General features: G+C 55.5%; 10 protein-coding genes across 10 annotated transcripts; 8 read left to right on the plus strand and 2 right to left on the minus strand.

Annotated features, from left to right (window-relative positions):
• Window positions 1-1,276: 1,276 nt before the first annotated feature.
• GCG54_00010057 (FAD-dependent monooxygenase andE) lies at window positions 1,277-3,863 on the plus strand (the record flags this gene model as incomplete). The annotated part of the gene is made up of 4 exons (XM_045409989.1): window positions 1,277-1,578; window positions 1,643-1,914; window positions 1,968-2,338; window positions 2,400-3,863. 4 exons carry the CDS (start codon window positions 1,277-1,279, stop codon window positions 3,861-3,863), a joined length of 2,409 nt encoding a protein of 802 aa, XP_045259024.1.
• Window positions 3,864-4,694: 831 nt separating this feature from the next.
• GCG54_00010058 (uncharacterized protein) lies at window positions 4,695-5,738 on the plus strand (the record flags this gene model as incomplete). The annotated part of the gene is made up of 1 exon (XM_045409990.1): window positions 4,695-5,738. One exon carries the CDS (start codon window positions 4,695-4,697, stop codon window positions 5,736-5,738), a length of 1,044 nt encoding a protein of 347 aa, XP_045259025.1.
• A 596-nt stretch (window positions 5,739-6,334) lies between these two features.
• GCG54_00010059 (Norsolorinic acid reductase A) lies at window positions 6,335-7,754 on the plus strand (the record flags this gene model as incomplete). The annotated part of the gene is made up of 4 exons (XM_045409991.1): window positions 6,335-6,992; window positions 7,047-7,333; window positions 7,386-7,661; window positions 7,710-7,754. Coding segments are annotated over 4 exons (1,266 nt in total), but the record flags the coding sequence as incomplete, so codon positions are not given.
• Window positions 7,755-8,684: 930 nt separating this feature from the next.
• GCG54_00010060 (Cytochrome P450 55A3) lies at window positions 8,685-10,428 on the plus strand (the record flags this gene model as incomplete). The annotated part of the gene is made up of 6 exons (XM_045409992.1): window positions 8,685-8,948; window positions 9,008-9,271; window positions 9,355-9,467; window positions 9,521-9,914; window positions 9,975-10,164; window positions 10,316-10,428. The coding sequence occupies 6 exons, from the start codon at window positions 8,685-8,687 to the stop codon at window positions 10,426-10,428; spliced, it is 1,338 nt and encodes a 445-aa protein (XP_045259027.1).
• A 578-nt stretch (window positions 10,429-11,006) lies between these two features.
• GCG54_00010061 (Methyltransferase trt5) lies at window positions 11,007-11,932 on the plus strand (the record flags this gene model as incomplete). Its single annotated transcript, XM_045409993.1, has 2 exons — window positions 11,007-11,168; window positions 11,231-11,932. 2 exons carry the CDS (start codon window positions 11,007-11,009, stop codon window positions 11,930-11,932), a joined length of 864 nt encoding a protein of 287 aa, XP_045259028.1.
• A 221-nt stretch (window positions 11,933-12,153) lies between these two features.
• On the minus strand, window positions 12,154-12,924 carry GCG54_00010062 (40S ribosomal protein S26E; the record flags this gene model as incomplete). The annotated part of the gene is made up of 4 exons (XM_045409994.1): window positions 12,154-12,256; window positions 12,447-12,549; window positions 12,605-12,732; window positions 12,857-12,924. The coding sequence occupies 4 exons, from the start codon at window positions 12,922-12,924 to the stop codon at window positions 12,154-12,156; spliced, it is 402 nt and encodes a 133-aa protein (XP_045259029.1).
• A 152-nt stretch (window positions 12,925-13,076) lies between these two features.
• GCG54_00010063 (uncharacterized protein) lies at window positions 13,077-13,822 on the plus strand (the record flags this gene model as incomplete). Its single annotated transcript, XM_045409995.1, has 2 exons — window positions 13,077-13,322; window positions 13,739-13,822. The coding sequence occupies 2 exons, from the start codon at window positions 13,077-13,079 to the stop codon at window positions 13,820-13,822; spliced, it is 330 nt and encodes a 109-aa protein (XP_045259030.1).
• Window positions 13,823-13,842: 20 nt separating this feature from the next.
• Window positions 13,843-14,358, plus strand: GCG54_00010064 (Ubiquitin-40S ribosomal protein S27a; the record flags this gene model as incomplete). Its single annotated transcript, XM_045409996.1, has 2 exons — window positions 13,843-14,217; window positions 14,269-14,358. The coding sequence occupies 2 exons, from the start codon at window positions 13,843-13,845 to the stop codon at window positions 14,356-14,358; spliced, it is 465 nt and encodes a 154-aa protein (XP_045259031.1).
• Window positions 14,359-14,609: 251 nt separating this feature from the next.
• GCG54_00010065 (Endochitinase 1) lies at window positions 14,610-15,990 on the minus strand (the record flags this gene model as incomplete). The annotated part of the gene is made up of 2 exons (XM_045409997.1): window positions 14,610-15,759; window positions 15,809-15,990. 2 exons carry the CDS (start codon window positions 15,988-15,990, stop codon window positions 14,610-14,612), a joined length of 1,332 nt encoding a protein of 443 aa, XP_045259032.1.
• A 2,100-nt stretch (window positions 15,991-18,090) lies between these two features.
• Window positions 18,091-19,431, plus strand: GCG54_00010066 (Sphingosine N-acyltransferase-like protein FUM17; the record flags this gene model as incomplete). The annotated part of the gene is made up of 2 exons (XM_045409998.1): window positions 18,091-18,933; window positions 18,988-19,431. 2 exons carry the CDS (start codon window positions 18,091-18,093, stop codon window positions 19,429-19,431), a joined length of 1,287 nt encoding a protein of 428 aa, XP_045259033.1.
• Window positions 19,432-20,573: the final 1,142 nt, after the last annotated feature.

Raw genomic sequence — 20,573 nt, forward strand, 5'->3', positions numbered from 1 at the left:
CCGCTTTATCGGTGGTCTCGCCGGGCCCGTCCGGAAATAATATCCTTTTCGTGTTCGGACCAGGCAAGATCAACTCAGAGAGTCGCATTGAAAAGCGTGATCCCTGTACGTATCCACATCAACTCCGCAGACCGCCGTTGACCAAAGTCCCTTTCACCAGCTTTTCCGTTCATCAGGCAAACTGCGGCAATTTTTGCTCGTCTCTCATGGTCTCACGATGATGCCAGACGTGCCTTTTTTAAGAGTTTTCGCAGTCAAAACTTGATAGAGCAAGGAGCGGCCGCCTCCAGGCAACAGAGCGGTCCTATATCCAAGAATTGCTCATTGAATGGGCCCTCTTCGGAGCCGAGCTTCCTCTAACGGGTTGAGGAAGTTCGAATCAGGCTCTGGCCATTTGCCGTACTCCACTCCTCGGACTGCTAAGTGCTTCTGGAAGCAAACGTGGGCCGTCCCGGCACAAAAATGCCACCTCAAGTTGCGCCCGTTCTGTCTCGCGTCGGGCAATTGGTTCAAACGGCCCAAAATGCATGCTTTCTGGCATGGATTCTTGCGAAGTCGCAAGCCAAGTCAGCCCATTGTCGTTGGCGGTCCACATTTGACGCGTCTCGATATAGACCTGCTCGCCCAAAATTGAAATGCCATGAGGTTCTCTGCTGGTTTTCTTGATTTCCTTCTGAAACTCGGTTTTCGCGAACAACGTTCTTGCTCTCTGATTGGCCGCAGTCGTTGGCATCTCTTGGTAAGTAACGACTTTCAACCCTGAACACTCACCAAGACCACTCCACTACGGATACCCGTGATCCGAACTCAATCTACATATGCCGTCTTTCAATCTCCATTTTCTACGTAACCCAGTCGCTAAGGTTTCGTGGCAGCTCCCAGCATCGGGCGTAACCCATCACGCGCAACCCATCACAAATTACCCACCGGGCAAAACCCATCTCTCTTGAGGCGAATTTGCATCTTCTAATCGCAAAAGTTGTGAGACGTGAGATCAGGAAACAATTACTCCAACGGAGGATCGGTCGCTATCGAAGCCGATATAATAGTTTTATCTGAGGCGCATCGTCATATCTCCACTTTGACGCTGGAGGTTTGACTTTCAGGCTTGACGAACCTGTTCTGGATCATCATCACTCAGCCACCTTGGCGCATCCGGCTTGATCTTATAAAGAGGCTCTGAAAAGTCCATGAAGGTCATATCTCACAAGCCCATCCAGCACTTCAACGCATCTCTCAACACTTTTTCGGCGATCTCATACTCGTGATGGCCATCATGTCAGAAAAACCTTTCACAGTCCTCATTGCCGGCGGCGGTATAGCCGGCCTGACGCTCGCAAACATGCTCGAGAAGATCGGCGTCAATTACTTGATTCTTGAGGGTTATCGCGAAATGGCACCTCAAGTAGGTGCGAGCATCGGCATCCTCCCAAACGGCTGCCGCGTCCTGGACCAGATTGGCCTGTACGACGAGATCAGAAAACTCATCGATGGCCCTCTCTACGAGACGTCTCTTCGCCACCCTAAAGGCAACATGGTCACCAACTACTTGAACATTGGAGGTCAAGTACGCGAAAGGTAAGTGGCAATAATCTGTCACGCCTGTGAGCACGTTTTTGAACAGAGTTTGACATGTCTTCAGGCACGGATATGACACCGTCTTCGTGGACCGCCAAATGATCCTTGAAGTGTTGTGGCGCAACCTCAAGAATAAGGACAACATCCTTGTCAACAAAAAGGTGACAAAGGTCGAGCTTGAGCCATCGCGAGTGAAGGTGGAGACAGGCGATGGAAGTTCCTACTACGGAGACATCTTGGTCGGCGCAGATGGTGTTCACAGCAAGGTCAGAAATGAAATGTGGCGGCTTGCGGATGTTCTTGAGCCTGGCTATATTCCTGCCTCAGAGTACAAAGGTCAGTCTAGGCCCGCGAAACTCTGTGGGGACAACGACTAACAGATGAAATAGAGTGTCTTCCCACGGTTTACAAGTGCATCTTCGGCATTTCCATCGACAAGAGCTGGGAGCCGCAGACTGTGCAGACGAACTTGAACAAGGGCTTCTCTTACCTCATCATCAGTGGGCCTAAAGACCGTGTTTACTGGTTCTTGTTTGTTAACATGGGTAAGACTCACTACGGCCCTGAGCTCCCCAGCTTCACCAAGGAAGACGAAGAGGCGTTGGCAAATGAGCACATGAACGACAAGATTCTCGAGAACCGCACCTTCAGAGACTTGTACTCGACCAAGATCTCATCCGTTCTCACCCCTTTGCCCGAATACGTTTTCAAGAAGTGGCATTTCCAGCGCATCATGACTATTGGAGATGCTGCACACAAGGTGGGACATCCCTACCATCTCATCAATCGCCACGTGATCATGCTGACCACCATCATTACAGTTCGAGCCAATTGCCGGCCAGGGAGGCAACAGTGCAATCGAGACTGCCGCCGTCCTCGTCTCAAACCTCGCAACTATGCTGAAGAGCAAGACGCGCCCGTCAGACATCACCTCGGCCGACATCAACGCCGTCTTCACCAAGACCCAAGCGACACGGGAGGCGCGAACCCAGGCGCTCGTAAAAGCATCTCACGAAGAGCAGCGCTTCGCTGCCATGGAATCCCCTCTTCTGGAAGTGGTTGGTAATCACGTTGCTCCAATCCTTTCTCTCGACGAAAAGTGGGATCAATGGTCCCAAAACATCGAAGGTGGGCACAAGCTCGATATCATGGATGCTCCGAAGCGTCCCCATGCCGTCCCATTCCATGACGAGCTGGCCAGCACTCCTCTGGCTCCGTCCTACCTCCCCAAGATCACAGTCGCCGCCGCGCTGTGCGGTCTGCTCTACATTGCGCAACACGCGCTTGTCCTGAATACGGGCCCAGAGGTCGTCGCCGTGAGCGCCTCGTTCGTGGGCGTGCCTGCGAAGACCACTTACACGGGGTTCCCATCAATCGACAATATCCTTGCCATCTTTGTCTGGGCCTTCTCGGAGCAAGTCGCTGGTCCCGATCCCAATAGTAGGACCCAGTGCCTCTACTTCCTGATCAATTTGATCCCCATCATCTATATCTGGACGGTCGAAGGCTACCGTAACGGCAACGTTCATTCCTTGGTTTCCATCCCGTCCATCTTTGGTATCTACCAGCTTCTCGGAATAGGAAAGGTCGCGCCGTTCTACTTCCTCCTCAGCGTGTACACAACCAGCAGAAGCGTCTACGCCCGCACGACCGGCCGTCCCGTTCCTTCTCACGTCGCCAAGGTCATTCTACCCGCTCTGTGTCTTGGATACGCCATCCCCACGGCCCTCATGTTCCTGCCCCACGAGGATGCCGTCACCCAGCAGAACGCCATCGCTTTCTGGCAACCGTTCCCTGTCTACGTCTCACTTCTCGCCTGGGCCGGTTCAAAGGTTGTGTATGCTATGAAGCCCACCAAGACCCTCGATTGGGAAGCCCTCGAGAACAAGGACCTCCCTTACCTTCAGTCTGGCTACGCTTTCTGCTTCTTCGCCACTGCCGTCACTCACATCAGCACATTCCTGTACGCCGGTCTCAACGCCTCCGTCTCCATCTCTGAGTCCTTCTTCGGTCTTCCCCCTTGGGATGCGATGACTATCGCTGGGTTCTGGAAGTACGACATGGTGCTTTGCTTCGCCTCCGTCGCGGTCTGGCTTCTTTACAGCGTGTTCGAGATGAGAAGATTCGGATACATCACGACCTCGGCGGCTCTCAAGGCTGTTGGACTGACTCTGGCTGGCAATGTGCTTGTGGGACCTGCTGCCACGTATGCAGGTGTCTGGGCCTGGAGAGAGTCGGTCATTGCGAGCTATGGCAAGGCCATGGCCAAGTCGAAAGAAGATTAAGGGTGTCATATCATGTCAGTGGGCCTACCTGAGAACTTTGCTTGTCTGCCTGTTTGCAGTGCGTTTTCTCTGTTGTATATGGGTGGTACGAATATTTGTTGTTTAATTAGGCACGTCATGGCACGATGTGTTTTCTTCAAACTGGGCAGAAGATTGGTAATCAAGAGACATATTCTGGTGTAATTCTTGAATGCTCGCTTCTGTAGATAGTCCGCAATCAGGCAAGGTCGAGTTCTTCGCCCGGCGGCGCTGGACATTAGGGCAGTTCAAGTCTTGGCTTTTCCGATGTTGCACGCGTACCTCCACAAATGCTCCGACTTGCCGCCGCTAGAAGCCTGTTCAAGCCGAATATTCGGCCGTCACCCTAAATCTTGCCCTATCCCAACGTCATCCATAGTAGTGCTAGGTCCTCACTGGGGTTAAACGGTTCAATACAAGCACAAGATGATGGCTGTGCTCCCAAATCAACCCCACTACGCTAATGCAACCCGATGACTTCCCGCAACTTTAACAAGGAGTCAGGGATGTGAGACCTCCACACAAGCACTCATGCAGCTTGATGACATCCCACTTCTCGACTTCATCTCTCTGGACGCCAGTAAATTACCAATCATGAAATGTCTTGGCGTGATGATGCTCTCGTGCCGAAATGGATTGGCGTTGCGCGGCCTCATCCGCTGATGATCTTAACGGCAGTTCTTGGTTCTACCGACGATCTTGGCGATGCCCTCGACATGATTATAAGAAGGGCATATGTACACTGCTTGAACTCCGGACCTAGCCTCACCATCATTCACTTGTTACAATCGCTCAGCTGTGAATTCGGGTATCATGGCCATCATTGGTAAAGCCATCACGGCATTCTGCCTCACAACTCTCATCAACACCATGTCAGCCACCGCTCAAAACATGTCCTTTGGCGCCGACAACTTCTACCGCAGCGAGAATGTCACCCTGCAGCCAATCACCATCCAGACTCAATTCAACACCACGGTCGCCGGTAACCTCTTCACCCCAAACAACCTCGCGCGTAATGGCACCTCCCCAGCCATCGTCGTCAGCCATCCTATGGGCGCCGTCAAGGAACAAAGCGCGAACCTGTATGCCACCAAGCTGGCCGAACAGGGCTTCGTCACTGTGTCCATTGACTTGCCCTTCTGGGGCGGCAGCTCAGGCGAGCCGCGCAACGCCGTCGCTCCAGAGCTCTACGCTGAAGCGTTCAGCGCTACTGTAGACTATCTCGGCGGCCAACCCTTTGTCGACCGCGAGCGCATCGGCGGTCTGGGCATCTGCGGTAGCGGCTCCTTCGTCATCAGCGCAGCCAAGATTGACCCGCGCCTGAAGGCCATCGCCACGGCGAGCATGTACGACATGGGTGCGGTCTCCCGCGACGGCTTGCAAAAAGCGCAGACCGTCGAGCAGCGCAAGGAGCTCATTGCCTCTGCGGCCCAGCAGCGATGGGTCGAAGCTGACGGCGGCGAGACCGAATACACCGGCGGCACCACCCACGAGCTCACAGAGGACACGCCTGCTGTCCAACGCGAGTTTTACGACTTTTACCGCACCCCTCGCGGCGAGTTCACCCCTGAAGGCTCGTCGCCCAACCTCACCACGCACCCGACCCTCACCAGCACGGTCAAGTTCAGGAACTTCTACCCGTTCAACGACATTGAGACTATCTCGCCCCGCCCGATGCTTTTCATCTCTGGCGATCAGGCGCACTCTCGCGAGTTCAGTGAGGCCGCCTATGCCCAGGCGGGCGAGCCGAAGGAGCTTGTTTGGGTTCCGGGTGCTGGGCACGTTGATCTCTACGACCGAGTGGAGCTCATTCCGTTTGGCAAGCTTACGCAGTTCTTCCAGGCAAACCTTGCCTAAATTCACTAGAGACAATAGTTGACTCGTAACAATTCTGGGCTGAGATGTAAGAGTCATGTATGAGTAGGCCTACATAGATCAAGCAATAGACCTTTACACTCGCACGCTATTGGACAACTCCACACTGTTTCCCATTTGTCCTCGTGTATTCGAGAAGCTTGCTCAACGTAGGCATTTCTGCTCAGGTCTGGTGATCTGTCGAGCTTCCTCCAAGTCTCAAACTCCACCTCCAGCCACTTTTAATACCCAATGATGACTTGTATCACCAAGTGACGGGCCTAAGACCCGGAGTTATACCTCATCCGGTAATCTATGTCCGAGAATATTTTCAGAGTCTCGACCGATCATGTTGCTACGTCCATCTCGCGTTCGCAAAATGGCTGACACTCTCTCCCTTGATTGTGTGGGTCATTGTGGGGAGTGTCAGCATGTTGCAGATGTCATTAAGTTGCAGCTTTCATCCGACCAATCGGACGCATCACCGAAACCAAGCCTGGTGCCTCACTTACAACCCCAGATTCCACTTCAGCATCCAGCAACGTCATGGTTTCCAAGAACAAGAACATGATTGTCAGTTCTACGCCTACTAAATAGACAATGTTCCGGAACCGCAAGAGGATGTCTCGCAGCCAAAGCTCTCAGATCCAGCCGACACCATTCCAAGCCGTGCCGATATCACAATGTCATTCTTCGAATACCCCCCGAAACCAAAGTCCGCCCTGGGCTACCATCGCATCCTCTCCCCGACAGCCTCCGTGAAGGTCTCCCCAATCTGCCTCGGCGGCATCGGCATCGGCCACTCCTGGTCCTCCATCTTCGGCAAGAACGAAGACCCCTTTGCCCTCCTTGACGCATACTTCGCCCTCGGCGGCAACTTCATCGACACCTCCAACATCTATAACTCAGAAGACTCGGAGCGCCTCATTGGAGAATGGATGGAGAAGCGTGGCGTGCGGGACCAGATCGTCTTGGCCACCAAATACACCGCGGGTTTCCGCTCGTATAATCGTGAGAAGGAACCCCTGCAGAGCAACTTTACAGGTAACTCGGCCAAGAGCATGCACATCTCTGTCCGGGAGAGCTTGAAGAAGCTGAGGACGGATTACATTGACGTCTTGTACGTGCATTGGTGGGACTGGGCCACGGGCGTCGAGGAGGTTATGAGGGGGCTACATGCGCATGTCATGGCGAAGGAGGTGCTGTATCTGGGTGTGTCGAACACGCCGGCGTGGGTTGTTGTCAAGGCGAACGCATGTTAGTCCATCTTTCGGAACATCTGGCGGACAGTCATACTGATAGGAAGACTAGTCGCCCGCGCCAACGGCCTCACGCCCTTCTCGGTCTACCAAGGACGCTGGAACGCCGGCTTTCGCGACATGGAAGCGGAGATCATCCCAATGTGCGAGGACCAAGGCATGGCCATTGTTCCCTGGGCAGCTCTCGGCGGCGGCAAGTTCCTGACAGCCGAAGAAAGAGAGGCACGAGACAAGGACCCCGACGCGCGCAAGTCTTCTCACGGGCAGGAGGTCTCGGTCGCTCTCTGCGAGGCGCTCGAAAAGATTGCAAAAGAGAAGGGCGCGACTCTTCGATCCATCGTTTGTTCTCCGATGCGTTGAACTTCAGATTTTGGATGCTGACTTCCGACAGGCCCTGGCTTACCTCTTTCATCAATCCCCGTACGTTTTCCCGATCGTCGGCGTCAACACCGTCGCCCACGTCGAGGCCATCCCCGAAGCAATCGGCATCGAGCTTTCCAAAGCAGATATTGATCTCATCCACGAAGCCTCGCCGTTCGACCCGCGGTTCCCGATGAACTTTGCGTTTGGTTACATGAAGGGCGGGAAGTATGATTTAAGTCTAACGGCAGCGGATAACCAGCAGTACACCATTGCAGCGTGGATTGATGCGCCGCCGAAGCCTTTGGTAAGTCGAGCTTCGGATCTATGAAGACTTCTGGCTAACACCAGTCAGCCATACAAACCTAGGAAAGTCACAGAAACGGAGGCTCGGGATTGATATTGCTTTCATGGAAGAAGAGTCTTCAAGCTTTAAGTGCATTAGTCGGCAAGTGCAGCGAAGAAGAAAAACGCATCATCATCGCCATTCAGCAGAGACTTATTCTGACTCACATCGTCCATATTCCAAACGTCAGGTTTCCTTGGAATCCCGCTTGAACGAACCCGGCCCCACCATACGGGACCGATGACGCCGGGCCACGGAGAGCACCGGTCTCTCAACCCGATGTACCCCATAAGCCGGCGGGATACTTGCTTGCACATACCAAATCGAGTAACCCCGACTAGAATATGGTCCAATAGTATGTCACCTCGAGTCAGCATTGTCCTACCATCCACAGTGACAAATTCCCGGAGATCTGGAAATGCATCTTCGTTCTCCATCCACAGAGAAAAACCAGCACAAGTCCATGATATTCTAAGCCCTGCATCAAATAAACACGCATGACTAGCCTCACCGGACCTTGCAATGAGAAATGCCGCCAAAAGAGGTTTAAACGCCGCAGAGCCGGGACTTGACGGACCCATATGGGCATCACGAGCGGCCACAAAATGATTCCGAAGTCAGATCTGGACAACTCCGCGGACCTTTCCGCCTCTTCCCGCTCCTTGTCAGCATATCATCGGCCAACAAATCCCTGCAAGCTATGTTTTTGTGTCTTACCAAGTACATTGTCCCCATGCTACTGGCCAACCGGGTCATCCGTATTACAATTTGAATTTATTGACGTCGCGGAGTGTCGCTCGCTCACTATCAGACCACAACCCATCATGAGATGGACCGTCGCCAACCGGCTGAAGCTTGTGCTTTTGAGATCTAGACTTCAGTGACGTAGTTATTATAATGTGAAAAGAGTATAAAATGTTTACAGAGTCTCGCCAACATAAGTTTTGAGATTAGAGCATCATCGAGCAACTTGCAGTCTCATTCATGATTTCTACATCCCGCCTACTTAGGTCTTCCAAGATCACTCCAACCCTCATAAACACCCTTTCCGCCCGCAAAATGACAACCTCCGAGCCCCCTTCTTTCCCCTTCAGCCGCGCCTCCGGCCTCGAGCCGCCAGCGGAATACGCCCGCCTCCGCGCCACAGACCCCGTCTCCCGCGTCAAGCTCTTTGACGGCTCACTGGCATGGCTGGTGACCAAGTATAAGGACGTCTGCGCCGTGGCCACGGATACTCGCTTGTCCAAGGTAACCTCTCCTTCAAGCCTATAAAAATGGCCGCAAGCCATTGACATGATACAATGCAGGAACGCACGAGGCCTGGTTTCCCAGAGCTCAGCGCCGGTGGCAAAGCAGCCGCCAAGAACAAGCCCACCTTCGTCGATATGGATCCTCCCGCGCACATGCGCCAGCGGTCCATGGTTGAACCTCTCTTCGTTGCCGAGCACGTGGAGACGATGAAGCCGTACATCCAGAGGACGGTAGACCAGCTACTCGATCAGATGGTCGCGAAAGGGTGCGAGGAGCCGGTTGATCTCATTGATAACTTTGCCTTGCCAGTGCCCTCATACGTGAGCAACCCCGCTTTTTTCATCTTTCCTAGTTGCTTTTGTGTAACAGCCGGTTTCACGGAGCTCACATGAATATCTGGAAGATCATTTACACCATCCTCGGCGTTCCTTTTGAAGACCTTGAATACCTCACCCAGCAAAACGCGATCCGCACAAACGGCAGCGGCACCGCTCTTCAAGCTCAAGCTGCCAACCAGTAAGTCGCCCCATGTCCTTCATCTTCTGCCGACTTCCTGACACATCCTCCAGGGAACTGCTCGATTACCTCGCCAACCTCGTAGAAAAGCGTTCCGAACAGCCCAAGGACGACCTCATCAGCAAGCTCGTCGTCGAGCAGCTCAGACCTGGCCACATTGAAAAGTCCGATGCTGTGCAGATCGCTTTCCTGCTGTTGGTAGCAGGCAATGCCACGATGGTGAACATGATTGCGCTCGTAGGTTTCTCTCTCATACAATTTCTGTGGCCGATGGCTGATACGAACCAGGGCGTAATCGAACTGCTCCGCAACCCGACACAACTCGCCGATCTCAAGTCAGACCCCACCCTCTCCAAGGCATTTGTCGAAGAGCTTTGCAGGTATCACACCGGCTCGTCGATGGCCATGAAGAGGGTTGCGAAAGAGGACATTGTCCTCGGCGGCCAGGTAAGTTATTCAACGTCTCCAGGTTTTCTGTGGCGGAAGACGTAGACTAACATCACGCAGACCATCAAAGCGGGTGAAGGCATCATTGCCGCCAACGCCTCCGGCAACCGCGACGAAGAGGTCTTCCCAGACCCAGACGTCTTTAACATGCACCGCACCCCGGATCCCAACCACGCATTGGGGTTCGGCTTCGGCCCGCACCGGTGCATTGCGGAACCTCTGGCACGCGCAGAGATGGAGGTTGTCTTTGGTAAGCGGACTTCTCCTATCTTTCTTCTTCTGTCACGTAACTTCCCCACGAACACTCCGTCAACTTCCTCTCCCCTCCCTTATCCACGCCAGTATCCCTCGGAAAGGCAGGCATCAAGCTTTGAGAGCAGCTTACTAACGCGCCGAACCAGCCACCCTCTTCCACAAGCTGCCCAACCTTAAGATCGCCGTTCCAATCTCCGAGCTGGAGTTCACACCCCTTCACAAAGACGTCGGCGTGGTGAAGCTCCCAGTGACATGGTAAACGCTGTCATCCGCACCCTCAGCACGGGTTTTACACGGGTCTGAGAGGTTGAAAGTAAGGCGTTGGGTGCGTGTGCAAAGTAGGGCGTAGAAAAGCCAAAGCATCGTGCACGAGTGGCTTGGTGAACTTTGACAGAGCCATTCCTATCGTCGGGCGGAACCCCTCCATTTCTCTCCTCTCCTCATTACAGTAATCCGGGTTTCCATGTTATCTAGATCTATCTTGGCGGAAGATAGTAAACAAAATATCAGACGATCGCACAGAGTTCAGCAGGTCAGCACCCAGCATGACCCAAATACGATGATGAAACGCGGCTCCAAAGTCTTTTACGGGTGATTCCATCCCAACTTATGAACCCCCTCAACCTTGAACGGAACCGAGATCGGCCAGTGGTGCTCTAGAGAAGGTCCAGCAGCTTGGTCGGGAGGAGCTGGAGGTGTGGGAGGTTGGGTTTATAAAGAGGTGAAAGCTCAGTTGACAACTCAGTTGGAACCATTCGTAGACACGAATACGGAGCACCCATTGATGTTACTAAAAGAACAGTACAACTCCAGAACCACTGATACAAGAACCTCAAGATGCAGGCAGTAGATAATAGTATTCTCATGGGGGAGAGGAACAGGCAGGCTCCGTGGTACACGCCAACCATGGAGAAGGAAATCTCGCCAGAAACGAGAGATCTCCTCGAGAACTACGCTCACGTTGCGCCCGAAGACATCCAAGAACACATCATGACAATGGTCAGCACCCGTCCCCCCTCTAACACTCAAACACATCTCTTCTTCTAACACACACACCGCAGCGCGACAAGATCTGGGAAGTCTTCCCCTACCCCTGCGTGGGCCACTTCTCCTTCCTGGACCTCAACCTCCGCCACCGGGCCGTGTACCCCTCGCTCGTCGCGCGCCTGCAGGAGCCCGGCGCGCGGCACCTCGAGGTGGCCTGCTGCATCGGCCAGGACCTGCGCAAGATGGTCTACGACGGCGTGCCCTCGGAGAACATCACCGCCATCGAGATCGAGCAGGGCTACATCGACGCCGGCTACGACCTCTTCCGCGACAAGGACACGCTCAAGACCACCTTCGTCAACGCCGACATGCTCGACGACAAGAGCGAGAAGCTCAACGCGCTCGAGGGCCAGTTCGACTCGGCGCACCTGGGGCTGTGCCTGCACCTGTGGAACAGGGGGGACCAGATGACGGTGCTGAGGCGGGTGATCCGCCTGCTGAAGCAGAAGCCGGGTGTGGTTATGGTGGGACACGCGGTTGGGCACGCGGACGGGTTGGAGCTGCCGGGCATGTTTAACAAGCCCAGCCTGCGGCATAACCTGCAGACGTGGGAGAGTATGTGGGTTGACATATCCAAAGCGACGGGCACGCGGTGGAAGCTGAAGACGGAGGTGAGCGATCAGATTGGAACCATGGATGAGCCTGGGGCGAAGAAGCCGGCATGGTGGGATAAGGACTGGCGCTTCGTTGCGTTCGAAGTCACGAGGCAGGAGTAGACAGAGTCCAACAGCTCAACGAGAAAAGAAAAGACATGTCACGATAGAAGAGACAGATTTGGGGACGATGACAGTGTCATGAAGCATTTCCTTTGCTAGCCTAGGGCCATGGCCCGATTCATAAACCCGATTCCGGTTCCCAAACCATGCCTGAAAGGACAACTTTTTCATCCACTGCTCGTAAACGCCATCATGCCCAATACATCCCTGCGGTAGCCGACTTAAGCGGTCTTGGCAACGGTGGGGACGATCTTCTTGCCGTCCTTGTTGTAGCGGACGCGGGGAGGGGGAGCACGGTTGCGGCGGCCGACGACGGAACGGACACTGCGAGGGGAGGTCAGCATTACATGGTCTCAGCACGAGTCCGCTCAAGACCAATTCCCCTTGCGAGGAAAGGGTCGAGGGACAACGGAGGGTGGGAGCTTCGAGTAGAGCCAAGGTTCTTCTGAAGCGCCTGCTGACCACCGGCACGGGGGCCGGGGCGCGCAGTCGTCGCTCCCGCGGACGAACGTACCGGACAATCTTGCCGTGGATGGCGCAAGAGACACAGTACTGCAGCTTCAGGTACATCTTGGGTACGGTGTACTCCGCGAAGACGGAGGCGTCCGAGATATCACCTGGCGGGTTGTTAGTTGTCTGGTCATGAAGGGGGCGGAGGGGAGGTAGGCGTACGGATAGCAGCAGACTCGACCATGTTGCGGATGGTGAAGCGCTTGATGGCCTTGTCCTTGGGCGTGCAGCGCGAGCAGTTGCTGCAGCGGATGGGCTTGACGTGGCCGCGGCCCTTCTTGTTGCGTCCGCTGTAGGTTCACCAAAGTCAGCAATCGTGATCCCGCGTGGTCGATTGGGGAGGCCTCAACGGCGACAGCGACGTCGACGGCGAGCCGGGCTCATGATATGGTTCGCATGGCAGTCGTCGTCGACGTCGAAGCCATGCTCGAGGGCAGAGAGGGGACGAGAGGGTCGTACTTGTTCTTTCTCTTCTTGACCATTTTGGCGACGTCTGCTGGGGTGATTAGTATCCGTGGAGAGGAAAAGGAAGAAGGAGGAGGAATTTCGCGGCAGACATACTTGAGGTTTTCACTCGGCTTGCTGAGTCAAGATTTCCGTTTGGTGGGCTGGGCCTCTGCGAACTGTCGACGCAATGGTGGATAACAAGAAGTGGTTGCAGGCGAAGGAGGGCTGGTCGCAAGGGCTGGCTCGAGATCCACCTCGACCGGGACGGCCAGAGGGAAAAAGGCACACCAGAAAAAAATCAGAGCCATTTTCGCGCGCACAAGTCCATTTCCATACGCCCCCACAGCCAATCACCGTCTCCGAATGCCGTGCCCTCGCTTGTCTGAAGCCCATGCCCCGCTTTTCTCAACCCCAGGGCCCCAGCGCGGCGGCCGTCGGTTTTCCCGTCCAAGAGGCCGCGCCGACCACCATTTTCCCATTTAATTTTCTCTCCATCCCACCCCAAACCCATCTGAGGATTTGCTTAGGAAGGCAATAGTCATATTGTCGAGGTACGTCTGAAGATGCTTCTGCTCCCTCTTTGCTGGCCGTGAGCGCCCTCTTCCCACTTCTCTCGATATCGTTCCCGTCTCTGGCTTGTCGAGTTCTCTGCGGCGGCGTCGCCCTTCGCCTCCCGACGCAATCGCGAAATCGAAAGCGTCGGTTGTGCGGCGCAGCGGCCACGACCACCATTGTCGAAAATCCAGCGAAGCGTGTGTGTGTGCGTGCGCGCGACGTCGTGACATTAATCGCCATCACCACCACCACCCTTCGCCTCGACAACTTTCCTCCCCACGAGGAACACACAAGCCAGAGACCGAGAAGAATCGAGAGATGCCCAGTAAGGGCGCCTCATGGGGCCAGCACCACAACAGCAGTGTGCCAGAAAACTAACCTTACACAAGTAGGCAATCATGCAGATCTTCGTCAAGACCCTCACGGGTAAGACTATCACCCTTGAGGTGGAGTCTTCCGACACCATCGACAATGTCAAGTCCAAGATCCAGGACAAGGAGGGCATCCCCCCCGACCAGCAGCGCCTGATCTTCGCCGGAAAGCAGCTCGAGGACGGCCGCACCCTCTCCGACTACAACATCCAGAAGGAGAGCACCCTCCACCTCGTCCTGCGCCTGCGTGGAGGTGCCAAGAAGCGCAAGAAGAAGGTCTACACCACCCCCAAGAAGATCAAGCACAAGCGCAAGAAGACCAAGTTGGCCGTCCTCAAGTACTACAAGGTCGACTCCGACGGCAAGATTGAGCGTCTCCGCCGCGAGTGCCCCTCCGACACCGTACGTTTTCCCTCGTTCGCTCTCAAGAACACACCACTAACTCTTATCCAGTGCGGTGCCGGTGTTTTCATGGCTGCCATGAACGACCGCCAGTACTGCGGCCGCTGCCACCTCACCTACGTCTTCGACAAGAAGGAGTAAGCTTGTTGCCAGTGTTTCGCGGATGTGAAGGATAAAAAAGGCTTGTTTGGGAGGAATGGTTTCCAGGGTTAGCATTCTAGTCGGCAGGAAGCCGCACAAAAAGGGGCGTTGATGTAGATACCACCACATCACTGGCTGGCAATGACGATGCAAAATTCACGACACTCATGACCATTCCTCCACCACCGGTTCAGCCCGCAGTGACATTGTGATTCGTGACATTTCTCCAGATTGCTACAGCTTTGTGGTATCTAATTGTTCGGGAATCCATTCCTCAGGTTCTCATACTTCGTCTCCGGGTACGTGATGCAGTTGTCCCGCCTCTGCAACGAGTGCGGTCCGCCAAAGGCATGCACGACGGTGCCGATAAGAGACTCATGGCCGGGCTTATCGGCGCTGCTCTCCCACCACATGCCGCCTCCTAGACCCCACCCCCTGATGTACTCTCCCTTCTTCCGCGCCAGGTGCTGGTTGTCGTAGCTGATCATCTTCCTCCTGCCGGCATCGTAGGAATAGCTCGCCCCGGTCTCCTCGTCGACGTACTCCTGTGAGCCGGGCAGCGGCAGCACTTTATAGTCAAACACGCCGTTCTCCCAGCTTCCCTCGCCGATGCCAGAGTACGGCGCCCCGGGACCGTCCGTGTTCTCAAAGGCACGGCCGTACAGCGGCATGCCCAGCACGATCTTGGTGGGGTTCACGCCGTGCGAGGTGTAATACGACAGCGCGGCGGCCGTGCTGAAGGGCGTGGATCTCGGGTTCCTGTTGCAGGGCTGCAGGTTCGCCTGGTGGCCGGCGGTGCTGTCCCAGGAGCCCGCATAATCGTACGCCATCAGGTTCCAAAAGTCGAGCAGACGGTCCATCGCGGGGAGGTTCATCTTCTCGTAGTTCTGCGCGCCGGCGGGGCACGCGACGGTGAGCTCGAAGTGGTACCACTGCGGCAGCGTCGAAGCATACGCATCCATGGCGTCGCGCGTCGCCTGCAGCAAGGCCACGAAGTCGGACGCCTCGGCCTGGTTCTGCGGGTATTCCCAGTCGATGTCGATGCCGTCGAAGCCCAGGTTCTTGATCAGGTCGACGCAGCTGCGGGCGAAGGTGTCGCGGCCCTGCGGGGTGCTGGCGGGGTTCTTGAAGTTGGAGGAGTAGGTCCAGCCGCCGACGGAGAGCAGGACCTTGAGGTTGCGGTTGCGGCGCTTGAGGAGGTTGAGCTGCTTCAGGCAGCCGTAGAGGTTGGTGCCGACGTCGTTCCAGCTGTCGCCCTCCCAGTGGATGTCGGTATCGGCCCAGCCGTCGGTGAGGTGGACCTCACCTGTGTCGGAGCGGACATTGGCGAATGCATAAAGGATGTGGGTGAGGTTCTCGACGGGGAGGTCCTGGGGGCGGTGCTTGCGGGCGTAGATTGCCCTGGAGAGGTTAGTTTGGTCGAACAAGAGGAAGGAACCGGAGGGCTCACCAGTTGACAAAGTAGGCCACGGAACGGAAGCCTGGACCGCCGCCCATGTTGTCTTCTGCGGGTGATTTGAAGCTGGGGAGCGGGACTCGAGAGAAGAGGTCGGTGTAGGTGTGCGTGAGGAAGAGCGTGGCAAGGAGAACTGCGATCGAGGTGAGGATGCAGGTCGGGCGCTGGAAATGCATACAGTTATGTTCTATGCCAAGGTTCAATGCGAGAAGGACAGAGTAGATGCAAGCAGCAGATGGGAAGTGGTGGTTCTTATTGCTGACGACGAGCTAGGTAGCTGTTTGGCCAAGATTCTTTACACGTGTAGACGGATACGAATCACACGAATGGCAGTGCTGAGCTATGTGCTGTGTGCTGCGATGCAGGTGGTGCAGCTCCATCAAGATGGGATCCCTCGCGCAGAGGACAGGACCTGAGAGAGGCAGCCCTGCTGGAGCCCCGCGGTGGACAGACGGGCGTGCGAATGGCACTGCCCCTCCCCCTCCCTGCGCCATGAGCTGTAATGTACGTAAAGTGCCAGGACGGGAGCAACGTGCCGTAACGCTGGTGCAATGCTGCTGCTGCAAGCCTGCAATGCCAGCTGCTGGGTGCCACGCTTTGTGACTGGAGCTGTGAGCTGGGTGAGGCGTCGAGGTATCGTCAGCGCGTTCAAGCCACACACAATCCCAGCAGTGGCACGGCTGGAACGCCTTGGAAGCGAGGAGGAAGGAGTGGTGGGAGTGACGCTTGGCAAGGTTCAGGCGGCAAGTCGTGGCGCGGGCGGGTGTTTGCCTGGTAGATGTACCTCCCCTGCGAGCAGATGCCTGTAGGTACATTTGCTGACTTTCCATGCTCGGGAAATGCTGACCTAATACGCAGCCGTTGAGTGCCCACTGCCGGGCGCTCGGAGGTGCTGTGGTCTCCGTCTCTGGCGTCGGTAGAGCCGGTAGCTCACGGGCTGGAACAGCGACACGCCAGCTGCCAGTGACAACGCGGTGCGCTTATTAAGGCAACAAAGCGACGGGAACATGGGACGAAAAATTCGGGCGGGCACGGTGACGACATGACCCCTGAATCGCCAGCTCAACAACTTCGATTGACAATAGGGGTCTCCGGCCTCCGGGCTCCGTCTTCGTCCTGTCTTTTGCCAATGGAAGGTCCCGTCCAGTTGGGATGACGGCACTCCCAAAGGAAGCCGAAGTCAATGGCCGTCGTCCAACTCTGACCGGTGACATTCCGTCAAACTCCAGCACTGCAGACTGGTTGGATGAATGACTAGAACAGATTGACTGACGTGTTCTGTTTGCTGCGTCGTCCAGACAGTTGTGAGAAGCGTGGTTTCAAGAGACTCAAACACCACCTGCAACAGCCGCCCAATTAATGCCCGTCCAGACATCGGACATTTTATCGCGTGTCCGTTCCCCTATTGCATCCTGCTGAAGTGCTTGCGGCAGTCAGAATGGATTCCTCAAACTAAAACTTGATACCGTAGAAGGCAACACAAGGCGCCTTCAAGTGGTGCCCCCAACGTTCGCAACCAACAAAAACACGGCAGGCCCAGCCACCTATCGCAGGCTTGCTTCTTCTTCTTCCTGCAGAGTGATCGCCCTTTAATCAAAACTATTAGCAGGCCCCAGAGAGGAAAAAACCTCTGCAAAGCAAACCTCTTCGCCCAGCAACAAGCAGCAGCGCATCGACACTCCTCCTTTCCGCTGATTCCCACCGGGTGGGCCGGAAAAGACAAAAAAACGCAGCTTACCGCAGGTCCAGAGGTCATCCGCGTACAACAGCGGCCTGCGATTCGCTGCGCCGCTTACCTGGTGGTCCAGCGTCTCCCCGAGTCCCCAGACTGGCCCCCCTGGGCACCCGGACAGACACCGTGAGAATTGAACCCATGTCCGCCTTAAGATTGTCCCTGATCCACCCTAATTCCGCCTCCGGTGCAAGCCACGGGGGAAATTGAAAGACCTAGAAAAAAAAAAAGCCCCCGACGACACCGACCACCGACCGCCTCCCTCGGCTTTCTCTTGGCTCCTCCTATTAACCCTCTGCCTCCTTTTGAAGAAGTCACCGCCATCCAGCAACGCCTCTTTCTTGTTCACCACCTCAGCCCTTGACCGACTTCTGTCTCGTCGTTAATTGCGACCGAACACCAGACAGCGACCTCTGTCTCTTCTCTCTCAACCTCAACCCAACATCTCATATACACACACGCGACACCCCGCAGTCTCTCATCTTAGAATCACCACAACAACAAACATCCTCATTGAGGGCACGATCAGCCGCCGCACGCGACAATGACCGCGCCCGAACAACTCCCAGAACAGGCCTCGTCGCCAGCGCCCACTGGCAAGGACCAGGCCGTCCGACGACGCAGAAAGTCGAGCATCAGAGCCCACGGCCAGCCGTCCTCTGCCTCCGCGAAGCAGGACGAGCTCGTCGCCCAACGCAGCCGCGCCCGCGCCCTCCTCCGCAAGTGCAAGCACATCGCCGTCAAGCACACCTGGACCACGCCTCTCGTCCTGATCCTCGCCTTCCTGTCCACCTACGCCATCAACCCTACCGAGTCCAACATCGTCCACCACTTCCTCTTCCTCTCCTACAAGCTCTCCGACGCCGCCGACGACAATGACGCCCCCGTCCACTACGGCAAGGGCCCCTGGGACATCGCCTTCGTTCTGTTCTACTCCATCGTCCTGACCTTCACACGCGAGTTCGTCATGCAGGAGCTCCTCCGCCCTCTCGCCAAGTCCTACGGCATTCGCTCCAGGGGCAAGCAGCTGCGCTTCATGGAGCAGGGCTACACGGCGTTCTACTTTGCCATCCTCGGCCCCGCCGGCATGTACGTCATGAGCCGGACGCCCGTCTGGTACTTCAACACCACCGGCATGTACGAGCTCTACCCGCACCGCAGCCACGAGGCCATCGTCAAGTTCTACTACCTCTTCGAGGCGGCGTACTGGGCGCAGCAGGCGCTGGTCATGCTCCTCGGTATGGAGAAGCCGCGCAAGGATTACTACGAGCTGGTCGCGCATCACATCGTCACGCTCGGCCTCATCGGTCTCAGCTACCGCTTCCACTTCACCCACATCGGCATTGCCGTCTACCTGACCCACGATATCAGTGATTTCTTCATGGCCGTAAGTGACACTCTCACCCCTCACCCCAACGCACCCCGTATCTAACAATATCAGATGTCCAAAACGCTCAACTACATCGATCACCCGATCACAGGTCCGTGGTACTGCCTGTCCCTCGCCTCCTGGATCTACCTGCGCCACGTCATCAACCTTAAGATCCTCTGGTCCATCCTGACCGAGTTCCGCACCGTCGGCCCCTACCAGTTCTACCCCGACTGGGACAACCAGCAGTACAAGTGCATGGCCTCCAACATCATCACCTTCGGCCTGCTGGGCCTGCTGCAGGCGCTCAACCTCTTCTGGCTCTTCTTCCTCGTGCGCATCGGCTACCGCTACGTCTGGCACGGCGAGGAGAAGGACGACCGCTCCGAGGCCGAGGAGTCCGACGTCGAGCCCCTGGAGACCATCGAGGAGGTGTCCAAGATCGACGCCGTGCCCGTCGCGGAGGTTGCGAGCGGCGTGGCCAACGGCAGCGCGAAGCGGAGCAGACGCGCATGATGGGAGGATGGCCGCACTTCGATTCATTAGCTGAGACCGTACGAGTCTCAGCGCTGTTGTACATATAGCATGCTTATCTAATGTGTAATGTGTAATGATCATGAACAAAGTCATTCGTTTAAACAGATTTGGCTAGCCTTTTTCGCATGCGACGTGAGAGTGATTGGGTGGAGTGGTGACATCATGTTGGGCATGTGAGACTGGGCCCGGGAGACTCGGAGGAGGAGCATTTGGCTTATCCAGTTGCAGAGCGACGTTGAAGCTAAGTCGACGGTTTTGGGTCAGCACGCGGTTGGGCCGGCATTTGCATGTGAGGGGCTTTTTACGGCGCATACAGCGGCGCAAAGAGGACGCCAATTCACCTGTGCCAAGTTTAAAGGCTTGGGTACGTTTTGAATCACGTCAATTGGTCTTGACTTTGATTTTAAGCTCGATTTTGCTTGGAAATTCATACTGGTTGTGTAGTGGCATACTTTTGAATCTTGATCATTTGTGCCAAAAGTTGCGAATCATGTTGAATTAAAGTCAACACGAAAAGATGTACCAAAATTCGTCTCTCCATCACCACAACTCATTATAACCTGAAAAATTCTATGAGAGCATGAGTAGATACAGAGATTCTATCAAGATAAAATTCATTTCAAAGTAAGCAGTGCGAGAGCTGCTGCGTGATCCGACTCCCCAGCCGTCTCGTATCAATGAAGGACGTGGACGTGAAGTGAAGTCTTCTTGCAGGCTGCTACATCCGTACGAGCGGCAGCATGTTTCTAGAATATGGAAATAGAAGCAGAAGAAACCTTCAGCACCATACTCCCCGAAGATGCAGTGCAATCGTCTCATGGCGTTGGTCCTGCCAAACTGCCATCCCAAGCCAGTCAACTCAACTCACCTCGACAGCAAAGCCACAAGATGGCAGCCACCGCCACAATTAAACCACTCCACGTCGGCAACCGGCCTCAGCCTGCGCCGGGACACGTGACCGCTTCCAGCCTTCCACACCGACGGCAGACTGGCCCGTGCGCCAGCTTTTGCGAGCTCCAGAAAAATTTCCAATTGAACCCAGTGGGGGTGAGGAAAAATTGAAGAAAAAAAATCCGACCATCTCGAACATCTCGATTTCCTCTGTCTCGAGACGCCCAATT

Source organism: Colletotrichum gloeosporioides, assembly GCF_011800055.1.
Source record: "Colletotrichum gloeosporioides strain Lc1 chromosome Unknown consensus_82, whole genome shotgun sequence".
Lineage (NCBI taxonomy): Eukaryota > Fungi > Ascomycota > Sordariomycetes > Glomerellales > Glomerellaceae > Colletotrichum > Colletotrichum gloeosporioides.